This window comes from Engystomops pustulosus, chromosome 2 (genome assembly GCF_040894005.1).
Source record: "Engystomops pustulosus chromosome 2, aEngPut4.maternal, whole genome shotgun sequence".
In the NCBI taxonomy this organism is placed as follows: domain Eukaryota; kingdom Metazoa; phylum Chordata; class Amphibia; order Anura; family Leptodactylidae; genus Engystomops; species Engystomops pustulosus.
Window position 1 is genome coordinate 227,956,390 of NC_092412.1, and position 23,054 is coordinate 227,979,443.

Sequence of the window (23,054 nt, forward strand, 5' to 3'; positions counted from 1 at the left end):
TTTTTCAGCTAAACCACTCAATTCAGGGATTAAACAAGATTTGTTTCTGCATCAGTGTAGCTACAGCATTCTCAAGGTATGTTTGGTTCATAATGCATAAAAGCAAATGGTAGACTTCCATTAAAAATCAGCTTGTAAACTTGTATGCAATTCACCTAAGGGGAGTCCAATCATTTTAAGTGAGTCCTGCATATTTATTGCTCCCTGCATTGCCTCCCTGTTCTTGATTGACTGGTCTCACTGGTCTCACTGCTTCTACCATGCTGCTGGTATGAAACTAATACTTATATTCAACTACAGACATATGTAGCTCTTTTTACCAGCCCATGGTCTGTTATCAGGAGTTGGAAATGCTACACACTGCCTTGAGAGTGTATGACTAGGCTCTGCTACATCATTAACTACTCCCTCAGGAAGTTGAGGGCTGAGAATGACATTGACTATGTGAAAAGAAATCAACCTTGCTCCTCACCCCTCCCTTTGGAATTCTCTTCAGAGGGCCTGAGTTAGCAGTGTCAACATCAGTGAGGACATGGTATAGCTTAATATATATTTGTTACCCAGTATTGTTTAACGTTTTCTTTCATTTTGAAGCTGACGCAAGAACCCAGCTCTACCCTCAATGCCCCCAGAACTTTGGATACACACTTTGGAACTCTCACAACATCATTTGTTTTGGCCACATAAAAAACTGTTGGAGCAGCATGTATCTAGTGCACTGTGCAGTTTAAAGGGAACCTGTCACCAGGAGACCCATTTTTAGCACTCCCCAGTCCCCACAGAGCATAGTACATACACTGCCAAAGAGTTTTTGTATGAAAAATTGGTTTTACAGAAAAAAAGATATGTTATATTGTACCTTTCATTAGCATCTGCTGTGTGACTAGGCAGTTGCCCAATGGGAGGGGCTGGAAAGGAGCAGTTGCCCCCACCCTTGGGAAACATGTGACCCTTATGAATATGAATAACTCCCCTCACTCGGGATTGGTTGTAGAGGAGCAGGGGGCGTCGCTAAGCCAAGTAATGGGTGTTTTCATATATTTGAAAAGGTCACATGGAGAAGCTGAATCCCAAGGGTGGGGGAGGGGGAACTGCTCCTTTCCAGCCCCTCCCATTTGGCAACTGCCTAGTCACACAGCACATGCTAATAAAAAAGGTACAATATAACAATATACATTGTATAACATATCTTTTTTCTATAAAACCAATTTTTTATACAAAAACACTTTGGCAGTGTATGTACTATGCTCTGTGGGGACTGGGGGAGTGCTAAAAATGGGTCTCCTGGTGACAGGTTCCCTTTAAAACTATTTAAAACCATATTTTTTCTGTCAGAATTTTGCTAAACAACACCTAATACATCTGTCCAGCAAAAAAAACAAGAAAGAAGAAAAATAAAAAATATATAATGATACATGTGCACTATAGGGCCCACATTAAATACCCATATATAGCAAAAAATAGGTAAAACTGTATAATAATACCAACCTACAGTACCTAAATAATTCTTCCACACAGTCACCATAATACTGCCTTTATACCCCATACATAACCAAAATGTAATACTCAAAGACTAAATAATGACCAAATAATAATTCATTGTAATCAATGTCTTAATATTATATACTGGGCAGTTGTAGGTTGCTTGTTATGAGGATGACATTTCCAGCTATTGCCAGGGGTGTAACTACAGGTGTAGCAGCTATAGCAGCTGCTACAGGGCCCATAGTCAAGGGGCCTGGCTGTCCGACCTGCCACACTAAAGAAAGGTGGATGTGCACCATTAACCCCTTAAGGACGCAGCCATTTTGTAGCTTAAGGCTCAGTCCCATTTTTTGGATTCTGACATGCGTTGCTTTATATGGTTATAACTTTTGAACACTGTTACTTATCAAAACGATTCTGAGATTGTTTTTTACCCACATGTTGTACTTCATTTTAGTGGTAAATTTTGGCTGATAAGTTTTGCGTTTATTTACAAAAAAAAAGAAAATATGATGAATTTTCTGAAAAATTTGCCATTTTTGAAATTTGAAATCATTGCGTTTTCAGGCAGATAGATGTACCACCTAAATAAATTGCTGAATAACATTTCCCATTTGTCTACTTTACATTTTCACCATTTTTGAAATGTCTGGATAATTTATTTTGATGTCACGCGGCTTACAAATCGAATAGCGCTTTTCCGGATTTTCAGAATTGACTATTTTGGGGATAAATACAGTTTTGAATGAAAATGTACATATTTAGCATCAAAACCCCCATATAACCAACCCAATTTCAAATCTGCACCCCTCAAGCTATCAGAAACAGATTTTACGAAGATTGTTAACCCCTTGAGATCTTCATAGTAATTACATCAAAATGGAGGCGAAATTTAGAATAGTCAAATTGTGCCGGTTATACGTTCATTTAGCCCTAAAATTTACACATTTCCAAAAGCTAAAAATACAAAACCCACCATACAATTTGTTCTACAATTTCTCCCGAGTACAGAGACCCCCCACATGTGGCCGTGACTTGTTTTATGGGCACACAGTGAGGCGCAGAAGGGAAGGAGAGCCCTGCAGATGCCAGGATTTTACTTTCCTCATTGGCCTCTTTTGAAGGCTATAAAATTTTCGCTTTTGCGCTATTAGGGCCATGTGACGGCATTTTTTTTGCGGGACGAGATGCTTTTTCCAATGTTACCATTTTGGGGTTGGTATCACCTATTGTTGAAAATTTAGGAACTTCTTTTTGAGAGCAGGAGTAGAAAAGCATCAATTCTCTACTGGTTTTTTTACTTTTTTTTTTGTGGTGTTCACCGTATAGACCAATAATCATATTATCTTCATTCTATGGGTCGATACGATTACGGGAATACCAGACTTGAATATATTTTCTTGCGTTTTACTAAATTTGTAAAATAAAACCCTATTGTGGGGAAAAATCTATCATTTTTGTATTGCCATCTTCCAAGTGGCATAACTTTGTTAGGTTTTTGGCTACAGAGCTGGTTGATGGCTTGTTTTTTGCGGGACACGTTGTACTTTGCACCAGTATCATTCTAGAGTACATATGTTTTTTTGATCACTTTTTATAGCATTTTTTGTGGGATTGAATAGGTAAAAATCATAATTTTTGGAGGGTTTATAACAGTTTTCTTTTACGGCGTTCATCGGGCGGGTTCAATAATGATTTACTTTTATTCTACGGGTTGTTACGGACGCGGTGATACTATATATGTGGGGTTTGTGTTATGATTTAGACTTTTTTTTGAGTTATATGGCTCTTTATATGTTTTGGGGCTTTTGGGCATTTTTGGTGATTTATTACTTTATTTTTTTATTGAATAATTTTTTTTTTTACTTTTTCACTTTTTCCACCATGGGAAATGAACAAGCAATCATCTGATTGCTTGTTCATAATAATACCCTGCAAAACTTATGTATTGCAGGGCATTATCAGTGTCAACCTATGCACTTGCATAGGGTGGCACTCTGCCAGTAAGATGACGTCACAGACGCCATCTTACCGGCAGTTCCTGCAGGTAACACTGGGGTCCAGATCGGACCCCAGTGATACCGTAGCAATGATCGGTGCCCCCCGAAAATGATTCGGGGGGGCCGATCGTGGGGGAAAGACACCCCAGATGCATGTTAGATGCCGCGGTCGCGATGACCGCGGCATTTAACGGGTTAATCACCCGCGATCAGAGACAACTCCGATCGCGGGTGTTACACTGGGGTGCCGGCTATCAGTCACAGCCGGCACCCCGTGTTTCCCGATGCCGGTTCGGCTCAAATCTTGAGCTGAACCGGCATCGGCTCAGCGTCCGATATATCGGACGCTGAGCGCGAAGTCACTGAGCTCAGCGTCCGATATATCGGACGCTGAGCGTTAAGAGGTTAAATACATATTATGCTGCACATTGTACAGTATAATAAATGTACAACAGTTCACATCTTCCATAGTAAACAGCTGAGTTGCCAACTATATACGTATATATGCTGTATGTGTGTATATGCTGTACATATGCTGTATGTGGTGTATATGCTGTATGTGTGTATATGTTGTAAGGTGTGTATATATACTATGTCTGTATATGGTACTATATGTATGTGTGTATATGTCATGGATATATGCTTTATGTGTGTATATGGATTGTATGTGCTGTGTTTAAGGTGTGTATGTATACACTATGGTACTATATGTATGTGTGTAAATGCTATATGTGTATATATATATGTCACGGGTGCTCCTGCGACCCATGTCCTGGGTCGCAGGCGCAACCGTGTGACTCCCTGTGCCCCCTCACACCAGCAGCAGGTTGACTTATCTCGCTGTACTCCAGCGACGGTCTCTTCGCTCCAGTCCGCGCGTCCCCGCCTCCTAGGGTGCACGTGCCAGCCGTCTGAGATTTAAAGGGCCAATGCACTGCTAATTGGAACTGGCAACTTGGCAAACTATACATAGCCAACCTCTTCCCTCATGTCCCGCCGGATCTTTGTGCTTCCATGCCATTGAAAAAACTGTGTCCCATACCTTCTGCGTTTATACTGATTTCCCGTTGTGACCCCGGTTCTGTTCCTGATCTTGCTTCTCCGCTGCCTGTTCTGACCTTCTGCTCTGCCTCTGACGTTGATCCTGTGCTGCCTGTCTCGACCTCCTGCCTGTCCCCGACCACGATTTTTGCCTCACCACTCTGTACCTCGCCCAGGCCACCACCGTGGACAAAGTTTCACCTGTGGATCGACCTGGTGGTACCATGCCGCAATAAGTCCAACCCGCTCTGCAGCGGGCTCTGGTGAAAACCGGGTACCACTTACACTCCGCTCCCAGGTGTCGGCTTATGTCATGGTACAGTGGGTCCATTCCCCCCAAATCCTTACAATATATATACAGGCGGTCCCCTACTTAAGAACACTCGACTTACATACGACCCCTAGTTACAAACGGAACTCTGGATATTGGTAATTTGTTGTACTTAAGTCCTAGGCTACAATAGACAGCTATAACAGTTATCACAGGTGTCTGTAATGAAGCTTTAGTGTTAGTCCTGATTCTTATGACAAGCCAACATTTTTAAAATCCAATTGTCACAGAGACCAAAAAAGTTCTGGCTGGGATTACAATGATAAAATATACAGTTCCGACTTACATACAAATTCAACTTAAGAACAAACCTACAGACCCTATCTTGTATGTAACCCGGAGACTGCCTGTATATGGTGTGTAGAGATGAGCGAGCACTAAAATGCTCGAGTGCTCGTTATTCGAGACGAACTTTTCCCGATGCTCGAGTGCTCGTCTCGAATAACGAGCCCCATTGAAGTCAATGGGAGACTCGAGCATTTTTCACTGAAGAAGAACACATTGAAAGAAGAACATTGAAGAAGAACACATTGCAGATGTTTTCAGATGTTTTCACTGAAAGAACACATTGAAAGAACACAGTGAAGAACACATTGCAGATGTTTCCATACATCTGCTAACTTATCCGAAGACACGCACGCCGAACGGTGTTCTTCACAATAGCATGTGAAGAACAATATGTGTGTCTTCGGATAAGTGAGCAGATGTATGCAAACATCTGCATTGTGTTCTTCACTGTGTTCTTTCAATGTGTTCTTAAATGATCCTCATCTCTAATGGTGTGTATATACAGTCTGTATGAGTGTTATGCAGTATGTGTGTATATGGTGTGTATATACTGTATGTATAACTATATACATATATATTAGTGCATTAATGTATGTATAAATGTGTGTCTACTAGTGTAGGACTGTATGTGTGTGTATATTTATATAAGTGTGTATATGGGTGTATAAATGTTTTTAATTCTAAAAACATCTATGAGCATAAAGATATGTATAATTCCTTAAAACCATGGCCTAGATATGATAATCTGAGAAGTCTATTGAAAAAGGAATGATGAGGAATAATCAGTGCAGTAAAGAAGAAAGGTGGCCATGGTAATGTGACAGCGCTGTCTTAGCAATATCTAGGATAAGGTCCAGGTAGGATTTATTATAGTTTAAGTGCACTGGTTATAATGTATGAGTGGGAAATCAGCAAAAGTTGAAATACATTTTGAGATAAATGGTAGATGTAAGCAGATCTTTAATATGGATGTGCAATAAGCCAACGCTGATCACATGGACCTGAGATGTGACTGGATAAAATATATGCAATAATTACCCAGAGAATGTAAGTATATAAGGATCGGTTCCTAAAAAATATGATTCCTTTATTTTTTAATACTGTATACACATTTTATTTGTAAAACAATTTCAGATTGTGTGACATTTATTATGTCATAATGTGAACAAAGCTTTATGCTTAAATGTCAGCAGTTTTTTTATTTTTATGACGGGTGTGGTCTCATAAGGCTGCGGCGTCAGGCTGAAAACGGTGTGTCCTATTTTGAGCCAAAATATTGCAAATGTATCAAAATTTTGCCAATTATTTTGGGGGGGGGGGGAGCAATAACAAAGTCCACAAATAGAAGGTCTGGCCTTAGTCGTGAAAGTGGCATCATTAGCATCAGAGGGTTTCACAAATTTGGAACAGTTAAAGACTTTTTATTCAGACTTTGAACAAAGACTAAGAAATTTGCCCCTTAGTATATTCGCATAAGTTTTGGAAAACTATATATAAATCATGGAAAGGGGAGGACAGCTTATGACATCATAGCTTACATTGTTTATTGATAAATCGGAATCTATTGATGTTGAGTCCATCATTGCAGAAATTGAAATTTTTATTGGGCCATGGAGAATTCAGGAAGTACCCCATTATAAAATTAGAGGGTGCCAAACATGCAGTTGCAACCGGGCCCAAGATTCCTAGGGGTCCTATGAGGTGCCACTTTACCATATGAGAAGCCTAGTACTATACATCATACATTATAGTCAGGGGCCTGGCACAGACTTTGCACTGGGGCCCATGAGCTTCAAGTCACTGCATCTAGGTCTTTATCTCCATAAGGCTATGTCCAAATCAAGTTATAGCTGCATGGTTGGACCATTATAGTCTATGGTCAACTATGTGGCCTTCAGAGAAAGTCTATCAATGGAAGGAGGTCAGAACAATTGGACTCCAAAGGAATTCACTGATATTGCTCCATAAACATCTTTTTACTTCTTGTTGTTTAATACCATCCATGAAACACATGTACAAGTTCAGTCTAAAATCTAAAATGTATTAGGTACCCCAAAAAGATATAGGTCCGATCTCATAGCTCCAAAGAAAAAAGTTATCTAGAGAACTTTGGTCTAACTAAAAAAAGGTCAGGATCACCATTTGGGTAGATACAAAGTTCATAAATAAACCATAACATGAATTATTTATTGCAATGGGTGGGTGTTCTGCCAGTGACCCCCGGATCTCCCTCACATTGTGCTCGGTCCTGGGTGTGCGGTGGCTTCTCAGGGTTCAGCTGTCTCTTTCTCATGTTTCAGAGCCTGTGCCTGAATCAGAGCTGCATTCCCTTCCTCTCACTGCTGCAATGTGAGCAGACAGAATGGGGCAGGTCGCATGGAAAGGCTTGTTCCTGTCACTCTTTGACTATAAGACTGAGAAATATGTCATTGCCAAGAACAAAAAGGTTGGGATTTTATTCCGTTTAGTTCAGCTCTCCATTCTGGCTTATCTAGTGGGGTAAGATATCTTTTACTCTATATGAATATACTGTATGGCTATGCTAGCTGCTATACGCTGCATGTAAGGTGTTCCGGATATGCTGACCGTCCTGTATATGTAAAGCAGAGCTGAGTTTGTCATTTGATGAGGCAATGTATAACAATGGGTAATTTTACATAGAACTGCTGGTACATCTTCTACACTAACTAAAGTGAAATATTGGAGCATTAAATAAGATATTCAGCTTTGCTATTGGTGGAATATAGTCTATATATATATATATATATATGTTATATATACTCGGCACCATAGTCATCAACTATTTATCCAGCACAAACATTTTCTAGCTTCTTGTATCTGTCACTAGTCCTCTAGAATATAGAAGATTATATAGAATATAGAATAGATAGAATATCAATATATTTATAAAAATGGATGTTGACATTTAGCCGAATAAACAACTTATTTTTTGGAAAACTGTATAAATATTTTCATATGGGCACAAAAAGCTTCAATATGAAGTGCGGAACAGATGAGGATGAGATGTGGATGTGGTTTCATTTAGTAATTATGGATTTCATCACTCACTTTGAGATTGGAATTATCATTATGAGCTGCAACAATTATACAACATGAGTTCTATAATATATTTATATATGTAGGAGGCAATAATACATTCTCTGTGTGTACGTTTTATTTTACTTTGTGGCATTAGTTATCAGCTAACTGAACATATTAGTAAGTCATTATATTTTCCAATAACAAAAATTCTGGAGGATCTTTTCTGAGAATTCTGCACAATTTTATCCCTCTCTTATTCCTCCTGGAAAGAAATGACAAAAATAAATTCTATACAACTGGGTGTTTCTATTCCTGACACACATGTCTGACACTGTCACATCACAAAGTGGTAAAATATTGATGTTTTTATATTTCACACAAAGGACAGAGAGAGCAAAACTCCAGAATGATCATTTCATGGAAACAGGTTTCTCAGGAATGGTGACAGGTCATCTTAAATATAATAAAGTTACCCTCATAGTTATACACTGACTACAACCCCATCCTCCCATGACATGAGAATCAATCAGCTAAGATGAATCAGAACTGTAAGAAGTTATTTTTAACTCCTCGTAGAAAATGAAATTCCCATTTAAAAAAAAACTGCAGTAAATCTCCATGGGAATTGTTTCAAATTACTTATTTTTTAATGCACTGATGCTTTCCCCCACCATCAATGTGCTAAATTGGATTTATCCATAATGCAGCCCATGTATGGGGCATCAAAGATCAAAGGGCACCCAAAGTTGTGTTATGAAGCTGATTCTCCTCCAAGCATTGTATTAGTACCCGAAAGTCGCCAATACAGATTAGTGCTATGGCAGAGTAGGGAGCAAGTGGCTTCTAGTTCTAACTATTGGAGTGAAGTTCCATTAGAAGACCCATATACACAAGGATGAGATTCAAATTTTTGACAACAGGCTACCTTCTTTAGGAATGAGAAGTCTGTTGTGCAGCACGACATGAGAAAAATGATACCAACTCTAATCAACATATATAACATTAAAAATGCACTTTATATTAATACACTATTTAAACCAACCATCTAAAATGATTAAATTAACGTATTTATATATTTTTTGTCTATATATACAGACAAATAGAACACCTTTACCAAACCATCAATACAAAAATGTTGTGTTAACTGCAAAGATCCACAAGGTAGAACCCATACAACACCAGAGCCAAGTTTAATACAGCACCAGAGCCAAGATCATACCATAAATACAGTATAAAAACCAAGTATGTGCATATTTACAGCACAAGAACCTAGTTTAGTACATTAAACAGCACCAGAACTAACATCAAAAAAAATACAGCACCAGAATCGAGATCAGTAGAAATAATATCAGTATCAGAACCCAGCTTAGGCTACCATAGCACGATGGTCACCCCCGCCCCTCTCCATAGAGAAACATGGGGAATGGCGCCGTATTCCGCGAAAATATAGAACATGTCCTTTCTTTTCACGGGGGGAAGGAACGGTACGGTGCCATACTTGTGCTGCACCGTACTGCTCCCATAGGGCCGTGCGCCCATTGCCCTCTATGGGGGGCGTATATATGCCGTATATACGTTGGCCATATATACATCCTCCATACGGCAGTGTGAATGCAGCCTTAGTAAATAAAAACACTACCAGAACCCAGTTAAGTACACAAAAATTTAATTAAGCTGTGTAAAAATATTGGGGGAAATTTATCATTAGACCAGCTCCTTACGACAGTTCTATGGGGGTCATTTATCTTTATTTTTCTTTCTGTTTTTTCTGTCTTTTTTGAGACTTTTTTGGCAAATGTCAGATTTTGCACCTTTTTAGGGACATTTTGAAAATTGCGCCGGACACTTGTTTTTCGTCTGTGAGACACATTTATCTTCTATTCCAGATGTGCTAAATGTCACAAATGACATTTATCATTTAAAATTGTCTAAAATTTGCAACATTTTTTGGCGCAAAAAACTCCAGATGAAACCATACTAAAGGAAAACTTACAAAATGGAAAGAAATAACTTGAGACAATTGTGCAACATTTTTGAGACATTTGTAACAAATGTCTCAAAAAGATCAGAAAAAAAACCATTTAACACAAGGAAAAAGTGAGATTGATAAATTACAAAAAAAAATGAAAACCCCCCCCCCACAAATCAGCCAAAACAAACAGAGATAAGATAAATGACCCCCTATGTCTATCATTAAAGTGGCTTTGGTAATTGATACATCTGCTGGCAGTGTCTTATGTTATGTGGAGTGTTTGCGACAGTAACATAAAAAGTCGCAGAACATAGATCAGGGTTGAGACTTCCAAAAATCAATGTTACATTATCCCCATTGAGTATTCAATGCTGAATTGTGATCACATGTGTAATGCCAGCACATACTGTAAATCTAGTACAGGCAGTCCCCAGGTTACGTACAAGATAGGTTCTGTAGGTTTGTTCTTAAGTTGAATTTGTATGTAAGTCGGAACTGTATATTTTAACAATGTAACCACAGCCAAAAATTTTTGGTCTCTATGACAAGTGGATTTAAAAAAATGTTGGCTTGTCATAAGAACCAGGATTAACACTAAAGCTTCATTACAGACACCTGTGATAACTGTTACAGCTGTTTATTGTAGCCTAAGGCTAACGTACAGTAAATTACCAAAATCAAGATGTCCATTTGTAACTAGGGGTCGTATGTAAGTTGGGTCTTCTTAAGTAGGGGATCGCCAGTATTTAGTTTGTGAAAGCTCTAATGCTCTGTTGCAGCAAGTAATGGGTGGGAGATGGCGCTCTGCCCTGTTTCTCCCCTGATTTCATGAATTGAATCTTGACTAATTCTTTCATCTCTAATTTCTAGCCTATCCTAATAACATCACTTGAAGGTGTTGTCCAGTTTCAGCAAATAATTGATATTGTTTGTCTAGTAAAAAGTCAAACATAGGAAGTGGAGGGGGCATCTACCCATCACAGCTAGTGTAACCATCTGCAGACCAAAGAAAAGGAACTAGACAGATGGGTGTGGCGAAAACCAATTATATCAGCCAAGAGTGAAATAAGGAAGTGTTCAAACTAGTGCAGGACAGAATGCAAACAAAGTCAAAAATCACAGTCACCAGCACTTTACGAGCGGGGGATGGAATTGAAGCCCGAATAGGCACAGATGTTACATACTGTTTTCTAGATCTCTGCTTGCCTACAGGAAGCTTCATAGTTTACTTCCTGTGGATATAGACCAATCCAGGTCATGTGAGGTCGCACATGTGCATGACTTATTATAGTAATCAGAGATGTGTGTTATAACGAACTGTGCAACTGTGTGACCGGGGATATATAATGAGCAGTGCATCTGTGTGACATCACATGACCAGCAGCCGGTCTTTATGCACAGTGAGTAAACAATGAAAGACAGCAAGCAGAGATCTAGAAAACCAGGAGAAAATCATACAATTGTACAACTTTTCATTACACAAACCATATGAATTATTTTCTGAAAGTAAACAACAGGTACTGGTACCTCATCTACATTGTTCCTTTTTTGGAGACACCTGTTGTACAGGTGTAGAGTAAAAGATGGCTACACATGTGTGGGTGTCTCTATTCTTTAGTATTGGGGCTCCGAAAATAGTCAACAGGTGGGATCTGCATCTATTAAGTATTCATGACTTTTCCTGTAATGTGTGATAAATATTCAAGGTACAGGCGGGTAGCACCACTATATTGTACATTAGTAAGTAGAGAATAAATGGAGAAAACCTAGCAATTAACACATCTTACATGCGGCCACACCATAGCCCGAGTCAATTAGAAGTAATGTAAAAAGATAAAAGTCTCTGTAACCCTTTCGATTATTAAAATAGTATTTTTTTTGCTGCAAGTCCCAGCCTAACTTTAAAAGAGACAGGTCTGGTGCACTGTTAGTCAATATTCCCCAAATATGGATTTTGTATTACAGAATTTGCACATTTTTTGGGGATTAATTAGTGTATCTGTATGTATAGATGGATGTCATGCAGGGAAAAGCAGATGGAGGAACACTTTCCTACAGCAGACTCTTTTTAGCCCTTATTAGCCATTTAAAGTGCACCAGAAGTTACTAGTATCCCCTTAAATGGATACTGTGGCCAAATTTTACCCAATTAAAAACCCTTCCTCTCAGGCGGGGTATAAAATGTCCTTTCTAGAGTTCCCTGTTTTATATGAAATCTCACCCATTTACCTATATAAAATCTCCATCAACTTTATGTGAAAATGAGCAGAAAAGAGTCACATTTAGCATGACATGAGTCAAGTGTATAGGCTGCAAGGGGAGTGTTACTTCATACATCAATTACAGGGAAGGGGGCTTTCTGAGGCAAGGAGAGCTTGACTTCAGTGTTAGGCCCCTTTCACACTTGCGTTTTTCATGCGCGTTTTCTGCACGTGTTTTGACGCGCAGAACTTGCATTGCACTCTGACCCATTGTAACCAATGGGTCTTTTCAGACTTGCAACACACACGCGTGTTTTTTTAACACGCGTTTAAATCTTGACATGCTCTACTTTTGCAAGTCACGCGCGTGAAAAACGCACCATACAAGTCTATGGAGATGCATCAAAAACGCATTGCACTCTGAGACACTTGCAAGTGCAATACGTTTTTTACTCATCAATTGCCATAGAAAAGATAGAGCTCAGTCCTGAGTCGGGCGCATTACCTGCGCGTGAAAAACGCATTGAAATTGCATTGAAAACGCGCGTGAAAAACTGAGACACTGAACAAACTCTGACTGAAAACTGATTTCACTCTGATGCAAAATGTGCGTTTTTCACTGACCAAACCCTGATCGCACCCTGATCAAACTCTGACGTGATCTGCAACGCAAGTGTGGAATGGGCCTAAGAGATACTGTAGTGGTTTATTAGGCTAGTTTCTGATGACAGGTTCCCTTTAAAGCCTGCGATTGGTGGCAGAAATGATCAGTGGCCTTAACGTCAGGGGAGCAGGGTTGAGCTGAATAGACAGGTGGTCCCGAAATTGTAATTAAGCTCAGGTCCGTTCATCACCACGTACGACACCTCTATCTTCTTTGGTTCAATAGTACCTAGAAACATGATGTCATATTAAAGATATAAATCTCCTCTTTCAGATCACATCAGGCATGCGGTTCTGTGTGGTAAAATTTGGTGATTGCCATACATATAACTAAGTTTTTATGACATGGTCACTGGAGCCATGGGTTTTCCTCCACTGTATTTTCCAAAATGTAATATTATTGTGTAAATCAGTTCCTCTTCTCCATAAAGCAAATAGAACTGAGTTGCAATACCATTAATGACCATTACAGAATATTTGGAGCTCTGCCTGCTGAAGAACCTTGTACTTGTAGAGTCCCTCAATCATTTGATTGGTGGGATTCTACAGATATTGATCTGGAATCAGTTCTGTACCTACCAGTAGCTGGTGGTGTCTGGTGTATTTATATCATTGTCCCAGGAATATATCAGGGAAGTTAAAGGACAGAACAAGGGTACAGTACAATAATACTACAGATAAGATTGCTGAATATCACTTTCAATACTTCCATGAATGCAATCCCATAGCCCCTCATGCTGATGATTAATTCAGGAAGGCGTTGGCGTAACAGTCCGGGGAAGTCATTTGTGGGATTAGCTGGAGTCCTGTAACACAGTCATTACCAGGTCTCAGTATAAGTGGACGTGTGACTCTCTGACTAGTGCTACAGGAAACCCGGAGGAAGTGTCAACATGAAAGCCAAATATCAGTCAAATTATTCACCTGAAATGTGATGACGCTTCTGCAGAATTTTTTCCCTGCAGATTTGCAAGCAAAACGTTGGAATTTTACAGATACAGATTTATTGCAATTTCAAAAAGCAATTTACAGTATTAGGCTACATTCACATGAACGTGTGCCCGCCGTACTAAAGTACGGTAACACATCGGTGCCTGGGAGAGGAGGAGCGCTGCTCACCCCCGCCCCTCTCCCTAGAGATACATAGTGCAAGGCATTGTATTCCGGGGAAAGATAGGACATTTCCTATATAAGTCCTCTAACGGCTGTGGGAATTTAGCCTTAGGCTGGTCTATGGGGGACGTACGGAGGGATGTATGTAAGCTTGCGGCCATACATGCAGCCTAATATAAAGGACATATCACCAAGTATGAAATGATTACTGCTCTCCAATCAGTCTGCTCTTCTAATCTTAAAAATCTGCCTACTAATTCAAAAGATTGAAATTGGAATTAGGGCTCAATAGCCAAAGGGGCGGTAACTTTTTATTTTCATAAAGCACAGAGAGGAAATAAAAGGGTTACCTCCCACTTGGTTAAGTTCTTCAATGCCGATACTTTTCCTGTGCTTCTATTTTCCCATATCCTTTTTTGGGAGCAATTTTTGGTGCATATTTAGACCATCAAGAAGTATAGTAACTACTAAACCCCTTCACGATTGTGGTTTGACGTTTCTTATAGTGCGCCAAATACATTAAGTATAATACAATAACACTAAGACTCTGAGGAGGAATTTATCATTGTAATTACATCAGTTTTCTTTCATGCAAATGTCTCACAATTGTCACATCTGCTGATTTGCCCAGAAATTTGGGACTTTTTGTGAAATTTGCCAATCCACGTTTCCCTTCAGACTACCTACACTACAAGTAATTCAGATGTGGTAGACTTGTTTATGAAGCGGGACTTTTCAAAAATTCTCAAATTTAGACACAAATTCATTCCAGTCCCCTTGTGTTGTAGGAAATGCTAAGCAATTGGTTGCAGAAAAATTTGAGAGTTTTTGGGGACCTTTTACTAAAAAGTCTCAAATCAAATGCAGACATTAACACCTCATACGCTACATTTTTCAAGTGGTCTAAGCCATTATGATAAATCGGATATAAAAATAGACAGTCTAAAAAACTGGCGCAAGAAGCCTGCCAAATGATAAACCTCCCTCTGTATGTCTCAAATAGTGGCCTCCAAAGACAATCTCAATAAGGAATTTAATTCACCTTCCTGACCTACGTCAATGGTCTCTCAGACGTGAACTTTAGGTTCAGTATCCTCTGTTTAGAAGCTCTGCCTAACCCAGACTTGTTGCTTGATGGGCGGCAGGGCTGCCAATAAGCCCATTTTATCCTGTGATCGGCCAGTCATAGTAACTATTATGGATTTTTGATCTATCACAGTGCACATAATCCCTGTACTGTGACATCATGGTGTACATTGTCCCCTGTGCTGTGACATCACTGTGTGTATTATCTCTGTACTGTGACATCACTGTGTGTATTATCCCTGTACTGTGGCATCATTGTGTGTATTATCCCTGTACTGTGACATCACTGTGTGTATTATCTCTGTACTGTGACATCAGTGGGGATATTATCTCTGTACTGTGACATCACGGTGTATTATCTCTGTACTGTGACATCACTGTGTGTATTATCCCTGTACTGTGACATCACTGTGTGTATTATCCCTGTACTGTGACATCACTATGTGTATTATCCCTGTACTGTGACATCACTGTGTGTATTATCCCTGTACTGTGACATCACTGTGTGTATTATCCCTGTACTGTGACATCACTATGTGTATTATCTCTGTACTGTGACATCAGTGGGTATATTATCTCTGTACTGTGATATCACTGTGTGTATTACTCCTGTAGTTTGACTCCCTGTACTGTGATATTACTGTATATTATTCCTGTACTGTGACATCGCTGTGTGTATTTTCCAGGACCACATCTGTAAGGAGAGGAGATGAGTAACAAAAATAGCAGATTAGGGTTCCCTGACAAGTGCGGCGCATCCACTATCAGAAAGTAATGACTTGTATGTACAATATGTCCATATAAACCCACAAGTTACAACATCCTCCTAAGAAATCAAACCGCAAGTTCCTTTAAAGGGGTTGTCCGAGTTTAAAAAAAATATATATATGTGGCCGGGAGGGAGCTGACTAAAACAATAAAGCTGTACTTACCTCCCGGTGCCCTCCCGTATCCAGCGCTGCTGTCGCTCCGGTCCGGGGGCCATGTAAACAAACATGGCCGCCGGAGCAGCGCTGGACTCAGCTTCCGGCCGGCCGTGGCCGGGTACGCCTATCCGTCCCTATACACAGCATTGTGTATGGGGACCGGAAGGTTGTCGCATCCGGCCGGAAGCTGAATGCAGCGCTGAGACTCGAGCATTTTTCAAAGGGACCATGGTTCAGGAATAAAATGTGTTATTTAATTGAAAAAGAATGTCTTCTGATAAGTTAGCAGATGTATGCAAACATCTGCAATCTATTCTTCACTGTTCCGCGCGTATATTATCTCCCGACAAGTTAACAGATGTGAAGAACAGTGAAGAATAGAATAAAAACAGTGAACACAGTGAACACAGGATCATTTAAGTGAAAAACACAGTAAAGAACACAGTGAAGAATAGATTACAGATGTTCGGCACATCTGCTTACTTGTCGGGAGATACGCGCGGAACGGTGCGAACAAAATAGCATGTGAAGAACACTATATATGGAAGTCCAGGCACCGTGACTGTAGTAATCTGCTTATATTTGTTATCCATGGCCTCCTTTCTTCTAAAATCAACTTTTAAAATTATGCTAATGAAACAAAACGGCTCTGGGGGATGTTACTAGAGCCCCTCCGTGCTGTAGCTGCACAGGCTGTAAAACTGTCTCACCCCCCTTCACCCACTGTACTCACTGCTCTCAGTACTCCCTCTGCCTGCTGTAATCTCACAGAGTGGGAAGAGAGAAATGCTCCTGCACAGTGTAACATTCTGTGTAGTTACAACACAGAGGGGCTCTGGTAACACACCTAGGAGCCCTTCAGGCTCATTAGCATAATTTTTATAAGAGATTAAAATTATGGATAACAAATATAAGATATCCAGTGCCTGGATCTTTGAGTAAGTGTCCCTGGTTGATGGATTTTGATGGTAGATTTCCTTTGAAGGCATAGGACTTCCTTAAAGGTATAACAATAGTAGATATCGCTATGATTCAAAAATATGACATTTACTTTAAGAAGAGTCTGGAGTGAGCGTTGCTCCCAGGCTAGCAGGTATAGTTGCTGAAACGGACTGCTACAGGAGACATCTTTCATTGGAAAGGTGGAGAGAGTACTTATTAAGGATTAATGCTTTATTTCCCAGCAAGGGGGCGGAGCAGGAGAATATGCACGGCTCGTTAGTATCACTGAGCTTGATCAGAGCTGTGCACCTGTGTGACATCACATGACCTGGTATATAATAAGCCGTGCACCTGTGTGACATCACATGACCTGGTATATAACAAGCCTTGCACCTGTGTGACATCACATGACCTGGTATATAATAAGCCGTGCACCTGTGTGACAACACATCACCTGGTATATAACAAGCCTTGCACCTGTGTGACATCACATGACCTGGTATATAATAAGCCGTGCACCTGTGTGACATCACATGACCTGGTATATAATAAGCCGTGTACCTGTGCGACATCACATGACCTGGTATATAACAAGCCGTGCACCTGTGCGACATCACATGACCTGGTATATAACAAGCCTTGCACCTGTGTGACATCACATGACCTGTTATATAATAAGCCGTGCACCTGTGTGACATCACATGACCTGGTATATAATAAGCCGTGCACCTGTGTGACATCACATGACCTGGTATATAACAAGCCTTGCACCTGTGTGACATCACATGACCTGGTATATAATAAGCGTGCACCTGTGTGACATCACATGACCTGGTATATAATAAGCCTTGCACCTGTGTGACATCACATGACCTGGTATATAATAAGCCGTGTACCTGTGTGACATCACATGACCTGGTATATAATAAGCCCTGCACCTGTGTGACATCACATGACCTGGTATATAACAAACCTTGCACCTGTGTGACATCACATGACCTGGTATATAACAAACCTTGCACCTGTGTGACATCACATGACCTGGTATATAACAAGCCTTGCACCTGTGTGACATCACATGACCTGGTATATAATAAGCGTGCACCTGTGTGACATCACATGACCTGGTATATAATAAGCCTTGCACCTGTGTGACATCATATGACCTGGTATATAATAAGCCATGTACCTGTGTGACATCACATGACCTGGTATATAATAAGCCGTGCACCTGTGTGACATCACATGACCTGGTATATAACAAACCTTGCACCTGTGTGAAATCACATGACCTGGTATATAATAAGCCGTGCACCTGTGTGACATCACATGACCTGGTATATAACAAGCCTTGCACCTGTGTGAAATCACATGACCTGGTAAATAATAAGCCATGCACATGTGGGACATCACATGACCAGGGACTGGTTTCTATCCACAAGAAGTAAACAATGAAGTTCGTATAGAATGACAGCAAGCAGAGATCTAGAAACCCGTGAAGGACTGATACAGAAAGCATTTTGGAAATTGTATTAATTTTTTTTTTATACAGACAAAATCAATTATTTCTTGAAATTGTGCAAACCCTTTAAACACATAGGATCTTATTTACTAAGGGTTCACGGGGAACGCACTTTCGTCGGATTTTCGAAATTTTCGGGATTTGCGCTGCTGTGAAAGGTATTTAACTGGGGATTGTGTCACAGGCCATCGAATTGTGGCGCAGGTGCGCTGACTTTAATGCAACAGAAATCGGGGGGTGTGCCGTCGGACGATCCGACTGATTTGGGCTCAGCGGAGGATTTAACATTCAAATTGTGTTGCATACAACACAGGCGGACCTGAGCAGGGAAGCTACACATTCAGGATATTGGGCGCACGATGTTAGTGAATCGCGGCAGAGTTCATTCTTGTCGGACAACGCACATGGGGGATCGCGCCAGTGATGGGTAAGTAAATGTGCCCCACAGTATTCACAACCTTGATCCAAAGGAAAGCTTATACCTCTACAACAGCTGAGCCACACATTTCTCTCTGACCCCAAACTGCTGACAAATAGATCCTGAATCACTTACCAAAAGTATCCTTCCCTCCCAAGGTTTGACTGTTGTTACAAGTAGCCTCTTTTCAACTTGTAAGATTAAACTAAGGCTACATTCACACTGCCGTTGCCCGCCCGTACCGTACCGTAGCGGGCAACGGCAGTGCACGGGGAGAGGAGGTGAGCGCAGCTCACCCCCGCCCCTCACCATATGGATACATGGCGCACGGCGCCGTATTACGGGTAAAGATAGGACATGTCCTATCTTTTTCCCGGGTACGGAGCGGTACGGTGCCGCACGTGTCCTGCACTGTACCGCTCCCGTACGCTGCCGTGCGCCCATTGCCGTCTATGGGGGACGTATATCGGCCGTATATACGTCGGCCGTATATACGTCCCCATACGGTAGTGTGAATGTAGCCTATAGTGATTCTTTGTATCGTCTTTGATAATATAATCACCTTTTTATTAAGCGGTCTCTAAAATTAAAAATTAGGCATTAAAAGATCTACCATCAAAATCCATCATGATTAACCTTCTTATATTTGTTATCCATGGCCTCCTTCCTAAAGTGACCCTGAAGGGTTCTTGGGGGTGTTACCAGAGGCCCTCCTTACTGCAGTTTCACAGGCTGTTACACTGTGCAGGAACACAGTGGAGCAGATTTACTTACCCGGTCCATTTGCGATCCAGCGGCGCGTTCTCTGCGCTGGATTCGGGTCCGGCCGGGATTCATTAAGGTAGTTCCTCCGCCGTCCACCAGGTGGCGCTGCTGCGCTGAAAAGCATCGGAACGCGTCGGAGTTCATCGAGTCGGGCTGAGTGAAGGTAAGTGCAAGCAACGCGACAGATTTTTTAAAAAAAATGCGGCGGTTTTTCCGAATCCATCGGGTTTTCGTATGGCCACGCCCCCCGATTTCTGTTGCGTGCATGCCAGCGCCAATGCGCCACAATCCGATCGCGTGCGCGAAAAAACGTTGTATACAGCCAGCACCCATGTTGTATACAGCTAGCCCCCATGTAGTATACAGCCAGCCCCCTGCCAAGCGCATAAAAAATAAAAAAACTTAATACTCACCCTCCGGTGTCCGGATCGTTGGCGCGGGTCCCGATCTTCAGAGTAAGGCTCCCGATCTTCGGCGCGGGTCACGGGCGGCTCCTCTTCTCTCTTCTTTCTTGTGTAGCTTTCTTCGGGCGCACACAATGATGCGGCGGTGTCGCTGCTGATGATGTCATCAGCAGCGACACCGCCGGATCATAGTGCGCGCCCGCCGGCAGATCGCATGGACACGATCTGCCGGCTACAGAAGAAAGAAGAGAGAAGAGGAGCCGCCGGGACCCGCGCCGAAGATCGAGAGCCTCGGGCTGAAGATCGGGTCCCGCGCCAACGATCCGGACACCGGAGGGTGAGTATTTAGTTTTTTATTTTTTACTTGACACATTTTTTGTGCTGAAAAACTCGGCTTATACACGAGTATATACGGTAATAGACTATAAAACTGCAATACCGATGGGCTCTGGTAAAACCCCTAAAGCACTTCTGCTACATTAGCATGATTTTAAAAGCTGAATTTAGGAGGAAGGAGGCCATGGATAACAAATATAAGAAGATTGCCACAGTCACGGTGCCTGGATCTATGAGTGAGTGTCCCTGGTTTATCATACTTGGGGTTGGGGTAATTTCAGTGACCAGGTAACTATGAGTACAGACTTGACACTTTCAGTGATGTTTAAATGTATAGGGATAATGACTAGTCTAGTCACCTGATGATGCAATTGCTAATAACATTTCACTGTTGTTAAATTGATTTGGGCATATACATTGCTATAATGCATCTACGGAATCTTGTCACCATTATGCTCTTTACTTTGTAATATACATTGTCTGTATCTCTAGTTCCTGGCCAATATGAACTTCTGTCTCCTGCAGCCAGTTCCACTTTTGTTCTTAAATATATGTTTTTATCCAATATAATGTAATCAATAAATATGTGCATCTTTTTCTACTACTTCAATGGTATTTCTAGTCTTTATTCTTTTCCCCTTTTCTCTAGTTTCTTGATTTATATTCACCTTGATACAAGTTGAGGCATTCAGACAGATCGGGGGTCTGTCAAAGCTATTCATATCTTATTAAAAAGGGCCATACTGGGCCAGAAAAGATATAAATGGTATCTGTTTAAATCGAATGAGCTCATAGAATGGTGAAACATTGTCCATGGAAAAGAGGCGAAATCCAAAATCCATTAAGGAAGGTGATTTAAACATGTTGGCCTATGAAGTATTTCTAAAAATAAACTTCTGGTCATTCACCAGTGATCATTTGCATTTACATTACAGCAAAGCCATTAAAAACCTTTCCAAAAAGTTCAAAGTGGGGTGGGACTTATGCATTGCATATGCGCCAACCTGGTGTGATAAAACTGCGGAATCAATGCAGTGAATTCTGCTTTATTAGTATGCGGGATCCACATTCAGCACAAAGGTCTTGGAAAAGAGAATGTAGACTGGTGATGTATACTAGTACTCAGGCTCGGCTCCAGGTTCCAGTAGGCCCCTGAGCGACAGCTCCTCAGTGGGCCCCTTTGCAGTAAACTCACATGGTGGCATTAAAAATTCAGAAACGAACAGTTTCCTGTTCCCTAGTTTATCGTATCAAACAGCCTATTAATGGTTATTTTATATAAGCCCCCCTCACACCCTATGAATTCATTAGATACAGTCCCCATGAAATCCTTATGTACCGACTTATGTGGGCCCCCAAGCAGCTTTGGGCCCCGGCACTTACCAAGGTATGTCCAGTGCTGGCACCAGCCCTTCTAGTACTAGAATAATAGAATATAGTAGTACTAGTACTATGTGAGACTAGTGGAAGGCTAAAAATTAACTCTTAAAGAGGGTCCACAGTATTGCCCCACAGTTACTGTAAAACTAACACCATATTGGGCACTTTATAAGTTTTCCAGACTCTCCAATAACTTCACTGATTCCCAGAAAAATCATTCTAGAGAAAATTAAGTTTATGGTCAGCATTTATTAAAGTGTTTGCGACAGTTTTCTGTCTGACTTTGCACTGAACATGCAAACTGCTTGCTTAGTCGGACCGTTCCCCATATTACTTACTGATGTGCGTCACATTTCTGCAGCATGAACAAAGGGCACAAAAAAAAATTATAAAGTGCAGGGGGCGCCACATTCATGAACGTGTGACACATTTCATGAAACTGGCGCCACCTGCACACTTCATAGACAAACTGCACCTAGAGCAGTTTTCACTAGTTTTGATAAATGTGGGCCAATAAATTTTTGGCTGTGCTAAGAGCTGATCGCATTTTCTTCTTTTATTACCAGTCTCAACCAGCATGGCCCAGCACCCCTCTTTTACACAATGATTAGTATCCCTCATAGAGAAAAGACTTAGAGAGAAGCAAGTGGGTCCAGTTATCAATAATTGATGGAGTGGCAGGACCACCATTCCACAGAATGCTGCGGTCCATTCTCGTTATCCGGGGGTCTAGCAGTGAGACCCTCACTAATCACATGGATTTTCCTTATTCTGTGTATTAGGGTAACATAAAAACTTGGTACAACACCTTAAATACATTTCCATGGACATACAATGTGGGTGCAGTGAAAAATCTGAACAGGGCCTGATAGGAGATTCATGGAAATTCACTATGGATATTAATTTTTAGCTTAAAGGAAATCTACCATTTGATTTCCTGCATTATGAACCAAACATACCTTGAGAATGCTGTAGCTACACTGATGCAGAAACATATCTTGTTTAATCACTGAGCTGAGTGGTTTTGCTGAAAAAAAAACAATTATAAAATTCAGGCTCTTGGTAAAGCTGGATCCACATTACACACATTACATGGAGGTTTCTGAACAGCCAAGACAGGACTAATCAACCTGAGTTGG

At 40.9% G+C, this 23,054-nt stretch overlaps 1 protein-coding gene across 1 annotated transcript in view; it reads left to right on the forward strand.

Moving 5' to 3' along the window:
* Window positions 1–7,463: 7,463 nt before the first annotated feature.
* P2RX5 (purinergic receptor P2X 5) overlaps window positions 7,464–23,054 on the forward strand; it is a 54,178-nt gene continuing 38,587 nt past the window's right edge. Inside the window, exon 1 of the mRNA XM_072138411.1 lies at window positions 7,464–7,644. Within this exon, the coding sequence (XP_071994512.1) occupies window positions 7,508–7,644 (137 nt within the window). The 5' untranslated portion in view covers window positions 7,464–7,507. The remainder of the gene's footprint in view (window positions 7,645–23,054) is intronic.